The following is a 21,968-nucleotide window of genomic DNA, read 5'->3' on the forward strand; positions in this document are numbered from 1 at the left end:
ATGAACATTACAGATATCAACGGTATTCTGCTGAGGTGAAATTACGCCATCCCTTTCCCGTTGATGTTTATGTGGTACGTCATTACAAATTTTGAGGCAGAATAAAAGTTAACATCTTAAATGTCATTTTGCCTATTTAAATCTCACTTTAAAAATGAATTGATGTGAAGATCTATAATTGTATGATCTCTAACCAATATCCTGGATAGTTTTTAAATAGCTTGTCATAGCCTTTCACAACGGTGGTATTTGTTACGTGGTAACAGGTAGGATATCGCCGTCTGAATGTAAAAACATTGAGTAGAGTCATGATAATTCTTTTGTTTGGGAATTTGCAATTGCAGGCTAACAGGTGTTGAATTGTGATTTCCACTGCCTGTTTGTATGAACTGTCTTCGCAGCATCTGTCCTATGGTAATGGGAGTCTCCATGTGGATGCAGCCTTCCAGCAGACATTGTGGAGTGTGGCTCCTATCTGTTCTGGTAGTGAAGTAGCACAAGGTACTTTCAGTATTTCTATAAATTTTTTTTTTGTGTCTTTGGGGTGTTTGTGCTGGAAGCTAATACCCCCTGATCACTTGGTCTGTCTCTCATCTTTGTTATTTATGGATTCAAATCTTGTAGCGGTGTTGGTTGCTACTTGTGCCCATAGCTGTCTATTCTGCATCCCTCTTGTTTTTGTGTTTGTGTAAGTTCACATTTAACAACATCATATGCATCAGTTCTCTAGCTGATGGTTAAATACAATCAATACAGATCATTTTACAATGATTTTTCCAATTTCTACAAAACTTGGATGAGTTGATTGTGTCCCTGCAATTTCAATCAGCTGATAGTGATTTTCAAGTTTGTGCTGATTGATTGCCTCTTGTTCCTAAATATAAATAAGACATGTAATCAAGCAGGTTTTTTTTTTATTTTTTATTATAAAATATAAAAGACATGTTTGTTTATGTCATATCACAGTGATTACCATGGTCCTCTGTTGTTACTGCTGTCATCCCAATGGTCAAGTTTATCACACAGAATAAAGGAAAATGTGCTGTATGAAATAATAGTGCAGGTTTGACACCTCTGCTCTGTCTATTGTTGCTCAATTTTTGCTTTTTGGCTGCAGGATTTTTGATAGGAGGGGATGTCCTACGGCTACTTCATGGTCACATGGACGAGTGTCTCACCGTTACATCTGGAGAGCACGGAGATGAGCAGCGACGGTAACAATATCTGTGAAGTGTTCAGTCAGATTTTATCTCGTTACAAACACATTATGCTGTTCTATCCTTTAAAGAGGAATTAAGGGTTTTTTAGCTGCCAGGTGCTAAACTAATACAGTATCAAGCACAATGTTAAAGAGGGAGTTTAAATACGTGCATTGGATGAGTTGTCTGCATAATACTGCTACTGTTGATATGTTTCCAGGACCGTGCAATATGAGGGCGGCGCAGTGTCCAACCACGCTCGATCCCTATGGAGGCTGGAGACCCTGCGGGTTGTGTGAGTACAAAGTCAATATTGGAGGAAATATTGATTTTTAGGTTGAGTGGTCACAAGATATTTGACACATCCGGTGTTGGAGGTCCAGTGGTGCTGTTCTGCTCTGCTGTCTGACAGATGGTGGAGCCTTTGGATAGTTGCAACTCATCCATGCTAAGGGATTGTTTTTGATCAACACAAGATTACATTTTTAAACGTATCTACTATAAATTCTTCTGGCCCAGACAGATGGACTCTCTGCACTTCTCTTAAAAGCATGGTGTCACGTTTTCCTAGCATCCATCTGTGAATCTAAACACTGTACCTGCTCTCTGGAAAAAAAACCTCTTTCACAAAACCAATTAGGAAATCCTGTCCCACTGAGAGAAATGATTTTAGACCCATTGCCCTGACTCCATTTGTTATGAAATGCTTTGAAAAATACAGTACATTGTGTCTCTGCTTAAGGTAGAGGTCAACTCAGCACATGATTCGCTCCAATTCACTTCAAATCACAGGGCAGAAGAAGCACTGAACAGCATCACCCACCTCACTGTTAAGCACTGTTATTTGCTGATTTTAGTTCAGCTTTTAAGGGAGACATATTACACCATTTTTTCACCTTTTAAAACAGTTCCCTGTGGTCTAAATGACATATCTGTGCTGGCATGAATAAAGCATCAGGGGAGGTTTATGACCCTGTATTAACCAGCTCTTTCAGAGCGCATTGTTTTGGGGGGTGTGTCCCTGGAGTTGCAAAGACCTCCCCCTCTCCCCGCTCCTCTCTTCCGCGGGGTGTGCCGTAACAAGCCAAACATGCTGGTCTTTGCAATCTACAACCGAGCAAGTTCTTTATTTTGTTTTACCGGTAGCCATCACTTCTTCACTAGCGGACGTTCGCAAAATTTTTTATTAGGTTGGGGGTGGAGTCCATGGGTGGAGATACTAGCGGAGGGGAGGGTATTTCCTTCCCCGATTCAACTTGTGACATCACAAACTGAGAAAATTTAAAATTGAGAACTTTTCTCTGTGTTGTAAGACTTAGACCACAAACAAAGGTCTGGATGGGTTTATTTCACATCTTGTATGCCGGTGGACACTCGAGTTGCCTCATGTGTGTTCAAAAACACTGCAAAAGTGGATTTTACATAATATGTCCCCTTTAATACACTGCAGCCTCATCTTCTCAGTGTCAGCTCCTTTTTTAAATTTAAAAAATAAATATTTCTGCATTTGAAACAAAGTCAGCAGCATCCGTTGTGAGGGATCCATCAGTATAGATAACATGCACATTTGTGACAGCTCTCCAATCCTTTTTACACAGTACACAAATGAATGCACAGATAGCCATGCTGGGTATTTAGTTTTACGGCTATCCTCAGCTCACTGCAGAAAGACCAAAGGTCATCATCCTAATTCTGTACATTGGTGTGACTCTAACCCCCTCATTTTAACTGTCACTAAAATAAAGCAGATGGTTCTGGATCCTGGATCAGTGGAAAGGTCGTACGTGGTACAGATTTAGCAGGTTACTCAGACTAATATCTCAATGTGAACTTAGACTACATCTTAATTTGTTGTGTTCTAGAGCAGAGACTTTGCTCTAAACCCGCTCCAGGGGACTCAGCAAACAGACCTTGCTTTGGTTGGGCCGGGCCCAGCGGCTCTGCTCTGGCTGAGATGTGTATTAGTTAATTTTCTTTGGACTTGCCGTGTCTGGAAAGTCCTAAGAAAATTGGCGAGCTTTAATGTTGAGGCCTGCTATTTCACATTAATCCTGACAACTCAATCAGAGGATTGAGCTCCAAACTTCAATTCAATCAGGCCTTGAGCCCAAAGATGATAACAGCCTAGCTTCACCGTTTGTCTTCAGTGGTTTAGCAGGCGTTTTATCAAATTTCTCTCACGTTAGCGTTAGGGTAACAGTAACATGAAGAGTGCGTCCAAATAGTCCCTCCTATTTCCTTTCCTATCCACTTTTCCTGAACCACCGGAAGTCTTTAAGTGATGATGATAAGGAGCATTCCAATTCTCTAAAAGCTAAGGAAAGGCGGCTCAATGCTTCCTTTAGCCTAGGAAACACTGATGCATCCTTTATCAAAGGAGACCAGCTAATGCTGACCCACAATTCCTTGTGGCGACAAGCGTACCGAGCATTCATGGAAACTCATGATGACTGAAAACATTTTTAACCACATTATGTTTTATTCAACATATTTCATTCACTGAGGAATGCTTTGTGCGGTTGAACTTTTGTATGCCTACAGCGATATGTAGGCCTATATCTTGTATAAATGTAACAATTACATAAAATCACACTTATTTTGGATTAATGTTGATTTCTGATTGGAAGGTGAGTGTGAGCAACCATTCTCAATATGACGTTCTTTTAGTTTCACTTTTGTTCCTCGTAGTCTGGTAGCCTCTTTTCCTTTGATTTCAATTCAAACCTTGTGATATTTGAGATTATATCAGCAGTTAGAGGCACAGGGGAAAGTGTTATAAATGGGCGTTTAGTAGTCCATTTTTTGAAATGTGTAGTTTTTTCACCAATGGAGACGTCACTAACCTTTGCCGCTGCCGGATTTTTACGTCACCTAGTGGAAGTGTATCTGATTGTCATAACAACTTGATCATTTTTCCCTAACTCCTTTAGGAAGTCTCCTAACACCTTTCCTTAACCCTGTGTTGTCATCCAAGGGGGTTAAGGAAAAGTAGATAGGAAAGGAGATAGGAGGGACTGTTCGGAACCAGCCTTAGACTTTTTCTCACAGCTTTCCTCCTGTGATGATTTAACCCTTTCTACAGAACTGGGGAGGATCCATTGGTAACAGCAGTTATAAACACATACCCACTATAGGCTTTGGTAGATAAAGCTCACATTCTGTTTGGTCAAACACAAATTATACTCCAGCTTCCACATCCAAACATCATATTACATTCCCATTCATTTAATCTGTGTCAGTTAATAAGTGTGTAGTCAGATATTACAATTCTTAGAATAAATCTACAAATTTTATTTAACGAGTATTTTTTTTTTCTAAGACAGTTTTTTATTCATTTTTAGAACATAACACACATAGCATACATTAAAAAACACCACACAATGCCTATTTAGAAAAGTAACAAAGATAAAGCAAACCATTACACTGTTTCCCACACTCAAAGGCCTTTAACATACAACATAAATGGCCCCCATACACTCACAAAAACATTTTGTCTGCCCTTCAACACATACAGTAGGTGATCTTCTCCAGTGGGAGGGTTGACAACATCCGTTGCCTCCACTGATCCACAGCAGGTCCATGACCCTTTTTCCAAAATAATGATATACATCTTTTAGCATTCAGCAGTTTTATATTTCTGAAATTTTTTTGACTTTTTGTATATGTATTTTTCTTTGAGTATAAGCCAAATAAGAAAAGTTTTTGGTCCAATTTAACATTCTTACAACATATTTTTTCAATGACGCCCCTTATTCCTTCCCAAAACACTGCAATCTTCCTACAATACAACATAAACCAGTATTTTTGAATAAAAACTGTGAGGTTTATATGAGGCTTAAAATGGAGGTGAGGAATGGTGCCCTAACAGTTTGAGGTATTTTTTTAAGGAACAAATGTTAAGAACACACAAATGTGCAAATACTGCATATGCTACAGGAGTCGCTTACATCTGGGATACACCCGTAAAGAGACAAACACTCAAATAAGTCCATATTGCATCTACGGAACCTGATTAGCTGTGTATCAGTTAAATTTTCCATCTCTCTCATACCTTAAAATACCAAACAGCTGAATTAGTTTAAAGTGCATTCATGAGATGAGTTGCGTGTTGCTTTAAGAAGTACAGTAAATACAAATACGGATATATGGAGACTAAAGTTAGAGATGGTAGAACATTTTCAAACTTTCAGTCACAGTTTATTTCACCTTTGATATTTGTTGCAGTTGGAGTGGAAGTCATATCCGCTGGGGTCAGCCATTCAGGTTGAGACACGTGACCACGGGGAAATATCTGAGCCTTCTTGAGGACAAATCTTTGCTGTTGCTGGACAAAGAGAAAGCTGATGTCAAGTCCACAGCCTTCTGCTTCAGGTCCTCCAAGGTACAGCCTTTTCCACGGTGCTTCCTATAAACTCTAGAGTTAGAGTTCTCCAACAACAACAACAGAGTGTAACTGTGCACTTTATCAGGGTTTGTTTTTTTCCTTCAGGAAAAGTTGGACCCTGTGGTGAAGAAGGAGGTGGATGGGATGGGGGCTCCGGACATTAAATACGGTGACTCTGTGTGTTACATCCAACATGTCAACTCCTGCCTGTGGCTCACATACCAAACTGTTGATGCAAAGTGTGCACGAATGGGTGGAGTGCAGAGAAAGGTACAACACAACACTTATTGATACAGTAGGTTTTGGTAAATCTGTCTGTGCGAATCTCTGCTTTTTGGTTTATATATACTGTTTTTAGCCAACTGGATGATCCAGCTTTGGCAGAAAAATTTAATATTATGTTATCTCCAAAATTATGAAGAAATGTGTCATTGAGTAAAGCCAAAGATTGGATTTTATTGACATGTCTTTTTTTATGCAGTGTAGCAACATGAATGTCTGGCTGTCTACGTTGCCTTTTTTAAAAGTCCAGTATTATGCTATTTTTCACCCATCTCCATTTGTTCTAAGAACCATAACAACATAGTATTGGAGGTTTATTTTCCCATACTCGCCTGTTTTCCAGAGTTTTAGCTCCTCAAAAAGTCACTTTCAGATCGCTCCTAAAAACAGGCAGTTTTTGGGCCTTCATACATATGCATGAGTAAGCATGCCTGTAGATGCCAACTCCACGCCACAGCTGATTATCATAACCATTGTCTTTTGCTATCCACACACTTTTGTTATTGTTTTCAGCCAAAAAAAATCCACATTACAGTAAAACACATGGCTATTTAAGAGGCTATTGTGATTGTGAGTCTGACAAATGCTGCTTCAGCCTGTGTTTATCACTGCAGCAGTACATCATTAATAGTCTTTCTTCTCCTCCTCACCTCTTCTGACTACTAGAATAGTCAATTTAAGCAGATAGTCCATTTTTTTGTCCTGCCGCTGCATCGCATTGGGTCACAAACACGTCTGATCATCCCATAAAGGCGATACAAGGCAGTATGATGGCTGCTAAAAGTGAAACTGATTGTGAGCGCTCATGCTGCACTTCTGATTATCTATATACTAAACGTTAAGATATTAACAGTGATATTAACTATGACATCCACCTGGTTTCACCATTTTTGTTTTAAAGTGAGGTAGTTTGAGAGGGAGGAGCTCACATTTGTATAGGGTCAGGAGGAGGAGTTTCCACCTTTTCAGTCATAAGGGGGGAAAAATCCAACTCGCCCATTTGGAGCTGACTTTTTACAAAATGTGGAATTGCAAGGACAGAACTTTTTCAACTTTGGCCCTCTGAATGAGGATAAAGGAATGTACAGACCTTTTCCAAAAAATTAGAATGTCATGGAAAAGTTGTTTAATTTCCATAATTCCTTTCAAAAAGTTAAAACTTTCACAGATTATAGATTCAGGGCTGACAATTTAAACAATTTGAAGTATTTATTTGAAGAACAGAACATTGCACCCCAAATCATGACTGACTGTGGATATTTCACACTGGGCCTCAAGCAGCTTGGGTTCTGTTCCTCACCCGTCTTCCTCTAAACCCTTGGACCTTGATTCCTGAATGAAAGGTACACTTTACTTTCACCGGAAAAGAGGACCTTGGAACACTGGCCAACAGTCCAGTCCTTCTTCTCCTCTTTTTTCTGCAAAAACTAAGAAGTAAAGTGATTTCTTCATAGTATTCTAATTTTTTGAATTCCTGTTTTTGTGGGTTTTATCAGCTGGAAGCCCAAATTATGTAAAAATAAACAAATACTTGAAATTGTTTGAATTGTTGAATGGAATTATGGAAACGAAACAACTTTTCCATGATGTTCTATTTTTTTTAAAAGGGTCTGTATATCATTGTAGCAAAACCATTATAAAGTTAATTTTTCATAATACTGCCCCTTTTTTTGACTTGTTTCCACATGCTGCTGAAGGTCAACACTTCATGAAGTGCAATCTTTTTACTACAGCAATGCATATTTTATTATTGTAATTAAATAAATGAATTTATTTTATATTTGTGGCCATCACCAGCCCTCCCTAAGAAAGGGTAAGAAAAACTTTATTTAAGGGAGAATATAAAAAGAGAGGGCAGTGTTACACCTAAGTGAGGGGAACAGGGAAAAGGGGGTTTGGATAGGAAAACGGAAGGGGTGGGGAAGAGTCGACTGTTTTAAGGTGAGAGTGCAATGTGATGTTCTAATACTGCCTCTTTAATGTTGGAAGTTAAATCAAGCCCAGGACTGGAGATGGTGTCAGTCTTAGTGACATCAGACTGTGTTTTTAAGGCCATCATGCACCACGAGGGACACATGGACGATGGACTGACGTTGTCTCGCTCACAACATGAGGAGAGTCGGACAGCCAGGGTCATCCGCAGCACGGTGTTTCTGTTTAACCTCTTCATCAGGTTGTTTATCACAAACACACACACTGTACAATCATAAAATAAAGTTATATTTCATCTCATTGGTTAAAAAGTAAGCAGAGAACACTGAGACAGAGGCTTATTTTCTTGCAATAGTAGAACTTTCTCTATAATGAGAAGAACCTCCTCCATTTTGGACTGCAGGATTCCTTTATCTCCAAATCTTTGTTTGATTGGAGACCTGACAATGCTTCAACTTCCAGCAAACCAATCACAAACAATCCTTGCGGCACTAGCCATAGCAAAAAAAACAATATTACTAAATTGGAAAGACAAAAAATCCTTAAACATAAACCAATGGCAAAATCTCCTCACAGAATTTATTTCCATGGAAAAGATGTCTGCTCTCAGAAAACAAAAAAAAACAATGTGCTTTGAGGAGCGTTGGACTCCTTTTTTAATTGCATTAAATCTAAATTTTTAAAAGCCTGATGATCTAGCCTGCAAGCGACTGCCAGCACCACTAAAAAAAAAAAAAAAAAAGAGAAGAACCTTCACTATGTGGGTCATTTTCAGCAGTTTTTTAAGTCATTTATATACTTTATATATAAAGTTAATAAATGAAATATGTATATACTATAAATATATATACTTTCAAATTTTTTATATATAAATACTTTATTCAAACTAGTTTAAACACCACATAAAAAATGATCAATTGTGTTTTTCAGGGGTCTGGACACACTAAGAAAAAAAGGGAAAGGCCCATCTCTACAGCTTCCCATAGACTCTGTCAGCTTGAGTTTGCAGGATCTGATTGGTTATTTCCAACCACCTGGAGATCACCTGGAGCATGAAGACAAGCAGAATCGACTGAGAGCTCTGAAGAACCGACAGAACCTTTTCCAGGAAGAGGTTGGTGTGTTTATATTCACTCATGAACCGAACCAGCTTCAACAAATTGTCTGCTTTTATCATCAGCTTACTTTTCCACATGCTTACAACAAGCCAAGGTCCTACATCTCCTGGTATTTAGCATTAGCAAATAAATGTGGGTCTTTGCAATTATTTTATTCTGGACCTTTTTTTTTTTATCCCTTTGTTAGTGAAAGTGTTTTAGTTTGGAAGAGAAATGGAGGTGTCGGGGGCGGTGTGTAGCTCAGTGGGTTGAGCGCCCGCCCCATGTACGGAGGCTGTAGCTCCTCACCTGCAGCGGGTCCAGGCTCGATTCCCGGCCTGGGACCCTTTCCTGCGTGTCATTCCCTGCTCTCTCTCACCCCCTTCCTGTCAAGCAACTGTCATATAAAGGCCACTAGAGCCAAAAAAATCCTTTAAAAAAAAAAAAAAAAAAAAAAAAGAAATGGAGGTGTCGCTGGCATTGGCTTTATGTGCCCAGATGATTAAATGACCTGTGTGTTTTTAGGGGATGATCAGCCTGGTCTTGGAGTGTATTGATCGTCTCCACGTTTACAGCAGTGCAGCACATTTTGCAGAGGCAGTCGGGAGGAAAACCGCTGAGGCCTGGAGCTCCATCCTCAACTCCCTTTACCAGCTACTGGGTAAAAAACAGAGCTCCACTGCATACAGTGTTATCATGACTTTAAACTAGTGAGTCTTATTCAAACTTTCAGTATGATGAAGAGGGTTTAGCCAAAAGAGACTCACAGAATAGATGGAAAATAAAAATGTATTCTGCCAGATAAACTAAAGCCTCCTACAGAATCTTTGATTTCAGGCTCAGATGTGCCGTCTTGGTGTTTTTTCTTGTTTCAAGATTCAAAAGATTCAAAGTGTTTATTGTCATGTGCACAGTAAGGAAGATATTTCCCCGTACAATTAAATTCTTACTTTGACGTCCACACTGGATACCCCCAAGATTAGAAAGATCAAAAACAAGGAAGAACATAAAACACATTCTTTTTTCTCCAGCTGCTCTCATCAGAGGAAACAGGAAGAACTGTGCCCAATTTTCAGGGTCACTGGACTGGCTCATTAGCAGACTGGAGCGACTGGAGGCTTCTTCTGGTAGGTCATGTCCTCTTTCACAAGGTACTGATATCACATGATTTCAAGAGAAAGGATCTAAAGGTTCGACATGATTTTTGTTACAGAACAACAACAAACATTCAATATACAAAAATCAATATGAATATTAGGTAAAGTTTAGAGAAGTAGTAAGAGCAAATCATTTTCTATAGATATTAAACATTCTGTCTATATATGATTTAAACAAAATATATTGTTCTCTAACAAAGGGGAATAAAAGAGTAATGCTCATGTGGAGCAGTGGTTCCCAAACGGTGTGCTGTGGGATTTTATGACAACCATACATTTTTTGCAATACTGTATACAACTACACAAAAATAATATTTTTTTAATTTACTACTTTGTATGCACTTATTTCATAATACAGAGGCAAACTCTATACCTAAAATGTGTTTGAAATATTTCGTTGATAAATATTTCTTGAGTAATATAGTTGTCTTTGTCACATTTTATTTGCCGTTAGTAAATAATTATGCACAGATATTGCACTGTATTGTACTGTATTAGTGATAACAAGTGTTCTAAAGGCTATTTTGCATAATAGGTGTTCCTTCAGATTTGTACTCGTCCTTTGGTGTACCTTGGGCACGAAAAGTTTGGGAACCACTGAAATGTAGGATACCAGAATTCTCCTCCACAATCCCCGAATATGTCATCACCATCACTTAATGACTGATCAATGGTCATCTTAAAGAGGAAATGTTCCATCCTCAATCAGAATCATTCATTAACGAAAAAAGGACTTGCTTGAAGTGAGATGACTTTCCCCTTTTTGTCAGTTAATCTGCTCTATGTTCCTTATCTTTCTCTTTCTGCTCAGTGAAAGATTGTTCATGAAGTTTTCATGAAAGCCCTCACGTTACTGTACATGTTTCGCCTTTATGGGTACTTGTACGTTTTAAGTATATTTCTAAATCAGTAATTTTACTTGTACTTAAGTACGTTTTAAAAGAAGTACAGTAATTTGTTTCATTTCTACACACAACCGTTACTGAATTAATCATTATTTTTTGTTTTAAAATGATCAACGGGCAATGAAATACATCACATCATAGCCGACCAATCAGATTAAACGTAATGCCAAAACAGCAGTTTTGTTCATTAATTTATAAATTTAGCATAGCATAGAATGAAGTTACAGCTGAGTGATCAGCTTTCTATCATCATCTCTACCTCAGATTCTGTCTCTGTGATTGGTCTGTATATCACTTAAAACAACTTTAAGAAAAGGTCTTGACTTTGTTGTGAACAGTTTACTTTAGTTTACAATGATCTCCTTGAAGGTTTCACTATTTTAAGTTGTTTGGAGAACCTCCCTGGTAGATTTTCCAGGACTCAAATGGAATTTGATGTGAATTGTTTACAGGTTTGGGAAATAATGTTTTTCTTTTAATAATTTTTTATTGAAAAAAAAGGAAATTCAAGTAGACAGTTTTTCCACTATTTAGCAATATCCTGTAGGGGTAAAAGCTGCATCTTTCTACTACTGTGGACTGAATGGAGCAACAATGGGGAAATGCCAGGATTCTGAGGGGAATAGTTTGCAGCAGCTTATTGAGAAAAAAAGTACTATGAACTGGTTCATTTTTGGAACTCAGAGCTTAGTTCAGAATTTAGTATTATGAACTATGAAGTGAACTGGTTTATTTTAGAAATTCTTAACTGATCTTTTGAACTCGTTCATGTATGAGTGAACTTTCCAAACACTGGTTATTATGTTTGAAGTTTTGGACTGTGTTAATAAGCAAAGCCCCTTTAAAATGTATTGATTGTGTTAGTCATGTGTTCTTTTATAATAATGACTTAAATGTATCTTTTAGACAGGACATTAGTCCAATATGGATGTCTTCTTAGCTTGCTTGCTAACAGTTTAGGCTGTCCCTGCAGCCTTCCTCAGAGTGCTCTATGGACTGGGAAAGGGGGAAAGTTCTCTCATCTGGTAGCCGTACATTTAAAAGATGGATTAAGGAGGCCATAGAAATAATGGGAGTGGGAGCAACAGCATTAACAGCGATGAGTGGGCATACTGTACAGTACATGCTCCCGCACACCTGGGACACCTTTCTTGGCCGGCGGCGCAAGGACGGAGAGTTGACACAGCCAAGTCGAAGACTTTTATTTTGAAAGTAACTCATCCCGATTTTAATGTGTCACACGAGGAAGTGAGTGACAACATTGACAGCGCTGAGGAAGGCTGCAGTGACAGTGGAAACTTCTAGCAAGCAAGGCAAGGGAAATGTATTTTTATAGTGCATTTCATACACAAGGCAATTCAGTGTGTTTTACATGATCATAAAGTTCAACGGAAAACATTCAACAGCTTCAAAATAAATAAGAACATTAAAAAAAGCAGTAAAAACATGAAATCAACAATAACATGATTAAAAATCTCCCTCTCAATCAGACGCAGTAGAGAAAAAAAGTGCCTTTAAATATGATTTAAAAATGTTCACATTGGATGATGACTTCAGCTTTGCTGGCAGTTTGTTCCACTTCTTTGCAGCATAACAACTAAAAACAGCGTCACCATGTTTACTGTAAACTCTGGGCTCCACTATCTGACCTGTGTCCATAGATCTGAGAGATCTGCTGGGTTCATACCTGACTAACATGTCACTGATGGATTCTGGACCAAACCCATTCACACATTTATAGACCAGCAGCAGAACGTTAAAGGTCCTGACCTATATCATGCAAATCAGCTTTTTTGAGCTTTTAACCTTGTTACAATGTTAATTCCTGATCAAAAACACCCCCAAAGTATTATTGTGCTTCCTTCCTAGATCTCTGAGAGATCTTCAATAATCCTGCTCTCTGAGCTGTTTCTCTGCCCTATTCTGAAAATCCTTACCAGACTAATACACTGTGTTTGTCTAAAAGAGACTTTGGCATTTAAATGTATAACACATGTATTGTAACATTGTAACTCTTGTGTTTGAAGGTATACTGGAGGTGCTGCACTGTGTGTTGGTGGAGAGTCCAGAGGCTCTGAACATAATCAAAGAGGGACACATCAAATCCATCATATCCTTGCTGGACAAGCACGGGCGCAATCACAAGGTACTGACATCACACTGTGTGTGGATTTATATACAGTAAATATGCTTTATGTGCAGCATTGTGGTTGTGCTTTGTTTTGGGCAAAATGTCACAGTTAAAAAGAAAATCCAGAAGCGTACTTTCTGGACCGTAAACTGCTACTTTTTTCCCTACACTTTGAATCCTGTGGTTTAAACAAAGACGCGACTAATTTCTGGATTTTTGGCCGACTCGTCTGAAGGAGTCTCTTATTAGCCAATAGAGTGTGGCCTATGTGACGATGCAGCCTTTAAATAGATTTTTCTTGGAAAATTGCTAAATTATTGGAATGCGGTTAATACAACGCAACGCTTCATATTCTGGAAATTACAATAGAATTGATTCTTCCACAATTGGTCATCTGGATTGTTTGAGTCAAAGATTGTTCTTACTCTTAAATAAAAACCCTCTAAGGGTCAGAGCATTTGGTGTAGTTCTTGTAAGATTCTGGCAGTGTGATTTAATTGACAGCATGAAGGATGTGTATACCATGCTGCTCATGCTGTGATGACGTCCCTATAGGTTTTGGATGTGCTGTGCTCGCTGTGTGTGTGTCATGATGTGGCAGTGCGCTCCAACCAGCACCTGATCTGTGACAACCTCCTACCAGGAAGGGATCTACTTCTGCAAACGCGCCTAATCAACTGTGTGAGCAGGTAGCATTTCTATCTGTCATGCTGTCTGCTTCTGTAGCAGCCCGGTCACTGACGGTGTTCCTCGTCCCTTCTTCCAACAGCATGCGCCCCAATATCTTTCTGGGCGTTAGTGACGGCTCTGCCCAGTACAGGAAATGGTATTACGAGCTCATAGTGGATCAGGTGTTGCCCTTTGTCACCGCAGAAGCCACTCACCTCAGGGTGGGCTGGGCCAACACCAGTGGATACGCCCCCTATCCCAGTGGAGGAGAAGGCTGGGGAGGCAATGGCGTGGGTGACGATCTTTACTCCTATGGATTTGATGGACTCCAGCTTTGGTCAGGTGAGCTGCATGTGTATTAAAGAGCTCGATCAACATTGTTTCATGGTCTCATTTGCTGCTATATTACATACTGAACTATATATGTTGAATTAGACCTCCATGTTTATCCTTTTAACATTAACTTTAGGCTGTAATGATTCTCAGCATTTTATCAATGTGCAATTTTTTAAAAAACTGCATTCGTGGAATTATTAGTTCACTCTCCTTTGTAAACATTATTCTTATTTTGTCATTTATTTCTCTTGTGCAGAGAAAAAAAACATTATTGTGCGTGATGACAACATAAAAAAAAATCACAAAGGAAAAACAATGAAGTATTACTCTCTACGTATACACTCAGTTGTATATATATGTACACTAAAAATGAAAGGAAAAAAGGCAAAAATCAATTGGATGAAACTTTTAACACATTTTTACCAAATAAAGTATATACATAAAGGTAATGTCCAAAGTTCGGAATTGCTACCTGATAATGTAACCATGCTAGTATTTTTGCGTAAAAATTCCAGCAAGTCAATTTTGTCTTCTTTTTGAATAATATGTTAACGTTTCATTTATTGAGACAACATTTTTAGAAACTTTACTTTGATCTCCTGACATGTTTCAGCTGCTGACTTGCAGTTTTCCTCAAAGGTGTCTGCTGATCGCTTTGATGTGTAATTACAAGTTTGTTACAGAACTGTCAGGTTGGCCACACCCCCTGCTGCTCATTAATCTCTGGAGAAGAGACTCCCAGGTTTGGGAGAATGAAAACTCTCCCTTGTCCTGGTTGATGGTGTTGAAGCCCTGTTTCCTTGACCAGCCACAGGTACCTTGGTGTTCACTTGGATAACAATCTGGACTGGAAGAGCCATGCAGAGTCTGTTGCTTATTGGGGAGAGCCTTAACACAGCAGATAGGAACAGGCTCAACAAACGTATTAAAAAAAAAAAGCGGGGTCTGTGGTTGGTACTAAACTATCACCAGTCCAGCAGGTGGCAGAGGGGAGGATACTTACAAAACTCAAGGTCATCATGAGTATCTCCTTCCACCGCCTTCATGCCCTGGAGATGATTAACAACAGCACCTTCAGTCACAGAAAGTGCACCAAAGTGCAAGATGGAGTGCATCAGAAGGACCTTTATCCCATTTATCTATCTATCTATCTATCTATTTAATCTATCTATCTATCTATCTATCTATCTAATTTATTTTATCTATCTATCTATCTAATTTATTTTATCTATCTATCTATCTAATTTATTTTATCTATCTATCTATCTATCTATCTATCTATCTATCTATCTATCTATCTATCTATCTAATTTATTTTATCTATCTATCTATCTATCTATCTATCTATCTATCTATCTATCTATCTATCTATCTATTTAATCTATCTATCTATCTATCTATCTATCTAATTTATTTTATCTATATATCTATTTAATCTATCTATTTCAATGACTTCCTTGATCCAGCATTTGCATTCCGTTGCCCTCCATCCCTATTACTGAGTTGTCTAAGTCCATGACGTGATTCTGTGTTTTGCAGTGGTCCGTTATTGCAGATTTGTGATTTTCTTCCTTTTGTTCCCGTCCTTGTGAGTCGTCCTGCTGTCTCCTTTTCATACTGTCATGGCAGATTTTCAGCTTTATTTGTTTTAGACAGTATACTTGCACTGTGATGATGAAATCCAGATGGAGGCAATGTGAATGAAAGTAACAAAAATGTATTAAAACAAAATAATCTAAAAACATACTATATTATGTATCATGTTCTAAGCTAGAGGGAGGAGAGAGGAGAAAATAGAGAGAGAGAGGAGAAAATAGAGAGAGAGAGAGAGAGAGGATGAGGAGGATGAAGGAGGAAGAAGAATGGAGTCACTGCTATCTGTGTGTGTTTGCTATCTGACTGTTTTGGGTTTCTACGTGTGGAGGCGCTGCTCTCGTGACCTGAAGGTCCTGTACTAGGCACGTACTGTATCTCCTTTGAGGGTGTGTTATCTATTGTGACTCACCAGGCAGAGAGGCATGGGACAGGTCATTAGGAGGACATAGAATAAGAACTGCACAATGTGCAATTAGATAACACACTACAATATATGGAGCTTTGATGTGAAAGCACACAACTTTAATGAATCCCCACACATGAATATTGTAGATGTGGAGCATAGATATGTAATCACACAGATCATCACACGCAAATATATGATACATTAATTTTGCTCCAACAATACTCTATCCGATGTTCGTTTTTCCTTGTATTCAATGTTCTCCCAGTTTGTCCTACATACAGTATGTGTGTTGGCATGATTTGCATGTAATTTCATATATTGTGTTGGATTTTTTGTCTTGGTTCTATTTTTTTCTGCTTTCTGTCTGAGTTTTTTTTTTGTTTGGTTTGTTGTCCTTGTTGTTTTCCCATTTTGACGGTCCATGTCAGGTAGCTACTGACAGCACTTTAGTGCTTGTTTCATGTGTTTTTGCTCCTATTTGTCTGTGTCTGCTAGCATCATCACAGACGTAACAGACGCATACGCTGGATCAAGGAAGCCATCGAGATCAGGAAGCGGGGTTTCAACACCATAAATCATGACAAGGGAGCATTTTCATTTTCAGCCTGACAGACTTGTAGAATTACACAATGTAGGAGTGACAGGTGGTTAGATAAAATACATTCCTTAGCTCCTAATTAAAAAAGAGCTTATCAGTCTTTATGCAGACTCCTATCTCACGCTAAGCTGCTCATCACATATAGAAATAATGAGATATTAAATTGATCAAACTCAAATCCTGTCTCCTTTTCTAACTGATGGCAATCACTGCCTGTGAATGTGATAATTTTCTAGATGATTAGTAAATGTTTCTTTTAAAAAAAACTGTCTAATGTCCGTCATTTCTGCTCAGGTTGCATTGCACGAACTGTTAGCTCTCCCAATCCACACCTTCTGCGATCAGAAGACGTAGTGAGCTGCTGCCTGGATCTTGGTGTGCCCAGCATCTCCTTCAGGATCAATGGCCAGCCAGTTCAGGGCATGTTTGAAAATTTCAACTCTGAGGGCCTGTTCTTCCCTGTTGCCAGTTTTTCTGCTGGAGTCAAGTAAGTAAAACCCATAGAATCCATGATTGTTTATTTTTCACCTGTCACATTCTGATGAAGCAACGCAATGTGATCTGACTTTTTATCACTCGTAATGATCACTGTGTCACCACATTACGCTCTCCTGCATGTGTCCACCTCAACATTTAATACCTCCACCTCACATTGAGTGGAATTTGTTTTATTTGCTTGTTTTACCCCTCAGTCCGCCATGAAATTTGTATTAGTGAATATTATTTCAGGGCAATCACCTGATCGTTTATGGGCACCAAATGGGAGGAGAAAGGTGTTTCTTCACGTGCGCCAACTTTCGAGTTAATTGTGATTTATAAACGGAAACAGGCGTGGGACGTACGTGCGCCCTCGTTTATAAATCGTGAAAAAAAAGATTTGTACGCACTTCCTGGTTTTTACCACTTCCAGCTGAAGTGTGCTTACCTAGGCACACTTTAATAAATGAGGCCCCAGGTGTCTACTGGATTGGGATGGATGTGACTGAGGTGCAGTGCAGTCACCTCACCGAGGACGCAGTGACAGGCCTGATTTTTCAAAAGTAATCAGATCAGATTCTGGATCACGGATTGGATCAAATCTTGAAGAAGTTTGAAATACAATGCAAAGCAAGAGATGTGTTAAATCCATCATTACTGATTATCTTCAGTTATTTTGTATTTGTACATGTAAGAATTACGTACATATATGATCGTGTGACGATGCTAAGTTAACTAGGGCAGGGATGGGCAACTTATCACAGCAGGGGGCCACAAAAATGTGATTGTATCTGATCCGAGGGCCATATTATAAACATTCATGTTAGCATTAGAATAATGATTGATCTGAGCATGAATACGGAGGGCGAGGGGGGTTGTCTTTTTTCTTCTTATTGTAATTCTGTGTATTCTTCTGTCATTTTTTGCATTTATGTTGTCGATTAATGTGTTTTTGGGGTCACCTTTTGTATTTTTGTTGTTGCCTGTATTTTCCTGTCATTTTGTGTAATTTTGTTGAAAGGTTTGTGTTCATAGTAATTTTGTGTTTGTTTAAGTGGATGTTGTGTCTGTCTTTGTTGTCATTTTGTGTTTTATGAGTCATTTTGTGTATTTTAGGAACTTTTTGTGTGTTTTTGTGTACTTTGTGCAAGTTGCTGTCGATTTGTGTGTTTTTGGAGTTCTTTTGTGTATTATGTTGTGCTTTATATTCCTTCCAACTTCTTGATATACAATATTTGGGGATCTGTTTTGGGGGCCGCACAAAATTAGACCAAGAGCTACATGTAGCCCCCGGGCCGCCAGTTGCCTATGTTTGAACTAGGGCAAAGGTAGCCGATGAGTAAGGGACGACAACTGACATCGCAGATGTTGTGTTGAAGGCAGTTTTCTGGACTCCTTAAGAAAATCAACAGCAATACGAGGTTCAAGTTTGTGTCAGAAGAATTCATCACTGCTGGATTTCTTCCATAACCAGGGACCTCATTCATAAAACATTGATTAGAATTCATACTAAAAGTGTGTGCTGCACCAATTTTTTGATGGATTTCCCACCCTCAACACGCCCACATTCAACCATAAATTAAATGGTTTATAAATCAAAATGGCATTATATTTGGTGGTCACGGTAGTGGCATCACTAATAAATGAATAGCAATATAATTGCTGTAAATAGTGCCACAGAGAGAAAAGTGGCAGAAGTTTAGAAAAAGTGAGTTGAGATGACTGGATTTAATTCACCACCACCACATTGTTTTCCGACGTCTCCAAAATGTTCATGCACAGGGTCCTAGTTATCGTACCGATGGACACATTTTGGTTAGTGCCCAATTCTTTCAGATCTTTTTAACGATCAGATCAGATGGGACCAAAGGTTTCCTTTGGTTGTTATGCAAAGCAAAAAGAGATGCAATGGTAGTAGATATTTTCTCATGGTTGCCCTTTCATCCCACTACAGGGTACGTTTTCTCCTCGGCGGTCGACATGGAGAGTTCAAGTTCCTCCCTCCTCTAGGTTACGCTCCATGCTATGAAGCAGTCTTACCCAGGGAGAAGCTAAAGCTGGAGGCCAGTCAGGACCAGACTGTAGCCAGAGAACTGCTGGGCCCCACAGTCACTTTGAGTCAGGCCGCCTTCACCCCCACCCCTGTGGACACCAGCCAGGTACAGACCCCAGCACGCTTCCTGAGGACGACCCTTTGCACATTGTTGTTTTCTTGTTTGTTCACAGATTATTCTGCCGCCTCACTTGGAGAGGGTCAGGGAGAAACTTGCTGAAAACATTCACGAGCTGTGGGTGATGAACAAGATAGAGCTGGGATGGACCTACGGTGCAGTAAGTGTCAGAGCTGACAAATGTAAACACGCTGCATACCCTCTTAAACTTTAATTTTCATCATTGTGGGATCTAAAAGTCCTTGATTCTTTTGTCAAACCCAAAATAATAAATAGTGACAAAACATTTTTCTCTGCTCGTCAACTTTTGAAAATTTACTGAGGTCACCAGTGGTCTAAACAGACTACATGTTTTTTTAAATGTGCAATGCTTTATTTGTCACTTTTCCCTGTTTAGTATGTCACAAGATCGTCGCTTTATTATTTGTGACCAAATCTTCTCGGTTTCAGGTGAGAGATGATAACAAGCGGCAGCATCCTTGTCTGGTGGAGTTCTCCAAACTTCCTGAACAAGAACGAAGCTACAACTTACAAATGTCTCTGGAGACTCTCAAGTAATGCACTAATGCTGAGAGACATGGGACACTTTACATAAGCAAACTCAAATTTCATTCACTGACAACACGACACATTTTCCTAACTGTTACCTTTTTAACTGGTGGTGCAAAGGATGCAATAAAACTTACTGTTTGTTTACATTTTACAGAACACTTTTGGCTCTGGGTTGCCATGTTGGCCTTGCAGATGAACATGCAGTGGAGAAGGTCAAGAGCATGAAACTGTCACCAACGTAAGTTTCCCCAATGATCCGTCAGCACGTCAGGGTTGTAGAAACTCTGATACTCACCAGTTCTTGAACAGAACCTTCACTCACTGTTTGTGTGCAGCTATGAGCTGTCCAGTGGATACATCCCTGCTCCTCTGGACCTGGGTCATATCCGACTAACATCCACCCAGGAAGCTATGGTGGATAAATTAGCTGAGAATGCACACAATGTATGGGCCAGAGACCGTATTCGCCAGGGCTGGACCTATGGCATTCAGCAGGTGGGTCACTCACACATACTTACTGTGCATGTGCTTTGCCACTTACCAATCCAATTCAATTCAACTTTATTTATAAAGCACCTTTAAAAACCCAGAGGGACAAAGTGCTGTACATGGTGACATCATATGAAAAACATTTAACATACATTTAACACACATAAAACACAGTAAAACTCCAATATTAAAACAAGAAAACACTGTAAAAACACAGCGTCCATGAAATATTTTAAGTGCCGTAGGCCAAAGTGAAAATGTGTTTTTAAAAGAGACTTAAAAACAGGCAGAGATGAAGCCTCACTGATGTGAAGTGGCAGCGTGTTCCACAGCTTTGGACACACCTCTGAGCTTTATCCTCATGTCGTGGACCCTCAGAAGAAGCTGATCAGCCGATCTGAGAGCCCGAGCAGGGACAAGACCATGCAATGGTTAAAAAACAAATACAAGTGGGCAGCCACAGTGTAGCGCTCAGGGAGCAGTTATGGTGAAGGGACTTCCTCAATGTCCTACTGTGGATTTGAACTGGCGACCATCCAGTTACAAGCCAACTTCCTTATCCAATAGGCATTGATGCCATAACTGCCACGATTACAGTTATACAACAAGCAAAACTAATGAAAGAATAAAATTCAAACTGTGAAATCAGAAATTTTTAGGAGGGAGAATAAATCTTTGACATTTTGGTCTATTCATTTAGAAAAAAGAAGCAGAGTGATTGTGTTGCATCACTACAGTAGTTTGTCTGTTATTTATCTTGCTTGGCCTTTAGGATGTAAGGAGCCGGAGAAACCCTCGCCTGGTCCCCTACATCCTGCTGGATGACAGAACCAAAAAGTCCAACAAAGATAGTCTGCGAGAAGCAGTGAGGACTCTGCTGGGATATGGATACAACCTGGAAGCTCCGGACCAGGACCACGGTACTGTCCTCTTCTCTCTCTCTGTAACAGTTTTAAAGAAGAAGCTCACGAACCTCCGTCACTGTTTCTCTTTTCTTTTTGTTTTTCCTCTCTCATCTAGCAGCTCAGTCTGACCTGAGCAGTATGTCTGCAGAAAGGTTTCGCATTTTCCGTGCTGAGAAAACCTACTGTGTTAACAATGGAAAGTGGTACTTTGAGATGGAGGTAGGAAAATCCCTCCTTTTGAAAACAGGAAGACAGAAAACGTACTCAGGAATTACAATTATCCAGAACTCTAAAAGTATTAGTTAATGATTATTCTTTTTCAAAGACCCAGTAACTGGTACAGCCTGGATTAGAGCCTTGACTCACTTCACCATCCTGTGCTGTAAATACTACACAGGCTAAAATATGTTGACTGATTTGCAGGGATGGACCTATTTGTTTAATCTGTCATACTATTTTCTGTTATTTATGAAATCTAATAATCTAATCTTATTTAGTGATGCCTCGAAAATTCGGCCAATAAAAATGTTAAGCTAATAATTTTTTTTACTGAAACAATCCTGTCGAAACATGATGTTGTTATGATGAGACAAACAGGCCAACGTGTCCGCGGAGCGGCTCAAAACATCTGAGCACTAAAGCGTATTCTAAGAAGAGGTTGAGATGGAGCTAAAACTATTAA

At 39.2% G+C, this 21,968-nt stretch overlaps 1 protein-coding gene across 6 annotated transcripts in view; it reads left to right on the top strand.

The window, feature by feature from the left end:
• Window positions 1-21,968, top strand: part of ryr2a (ryanodine receptor 2a (cardiac)) — a 187,219-nt gene that overhangs the window by 47,231 nt on the left and 118,020 nt on the right. For 3 of the 6 annotated variants that reach the window (XM_028475694.1, XM_028475696.1, XM_028475700.1), the window contains exons 7-26: window positions 402-501; window positions 1,118-1,214; window positions 1,420-1,494; window positions 5,424-5,580; window positions 5,689-5,853; window positions 7,917-8,038; window positions 8,728-8,911; window positions 9,420-9,555; window positions 9,926-10,021; window positions 12,984-13,102; window positions 13,643-13,776; window positions 13,857-14,098; window positions 16,987-17,179; window positions 19,124-19,328; window positions 19,396-19,500; window positions 19,791-19,894; window positions 20,047-20,130; window positions 20,228-20,387; window positions 21,154-21,301; window positions 21,402-21,505. In XM_028475694.1, coding sequence (XP_028331495.1) covers window positions 402-501; window positions 1,118-1,214; window positions 1,420-1,494; window positions 5,424-5,580; window positions 5,689-5,853; window positions 7,917-8,038; window positions 8,728-8,911; window positions 9,420-9,555; window positions 9,926-10,021; window positions 12,984-13,102; window positions 13,643-13,776; window positions 13,857-14,098; window positions 16,987-17,179; window positions 19,124-19,328; window positions 19,396-19,500; window positions 19,791-19,894; window positions 20,047-20,130; window positions 20,228-20,387; window positions 21,154-21,301; window positions 21,402-21,505 — 2,730 coding nt within the window. The remainder of the gene's footprint in view (window positions 1-401; window positions 502-1,117; window positions 1,215-1,419; window positions 1,495-5,423; window positions 5,581-5,688; window positions 5,854-7,916; window positions 8,039-8,727; window positions 8,912-9,419; window positions 9,556-9,925; window positions 10,022-12,983; window positions 13,103-13,642; window positions 13,777-13,856; window positions 14,099-16,986; window positions 17,180-19,123; window positions 19,329-19,395; window positions 19,501-19,790; window positions 19,895-20,046; window positions 20,131-20,227; window positions 20,388-21,153; window positions 21,302-21,401; window positions 21,506-21,968) is intronic. The other 3 variants (XM_028475698.1, XM_028475699.1, XM_028475697.1) reach the window with 1 other exon arrangement.

Source organism: Gouania willdenowi, chromosome 19 (assembly GCF_900634775.1).
Source record: "Gouania willdenowi chromosome 19, fGouWil2.1, whole genome shotgun sequence".
Taxonomy (NCBI): Eukaryota; Metazoa; Chordata; class Actinopteri; order Blenniiformes; family Gobiesocidae; genus Gouania; species Gouania willdenowi.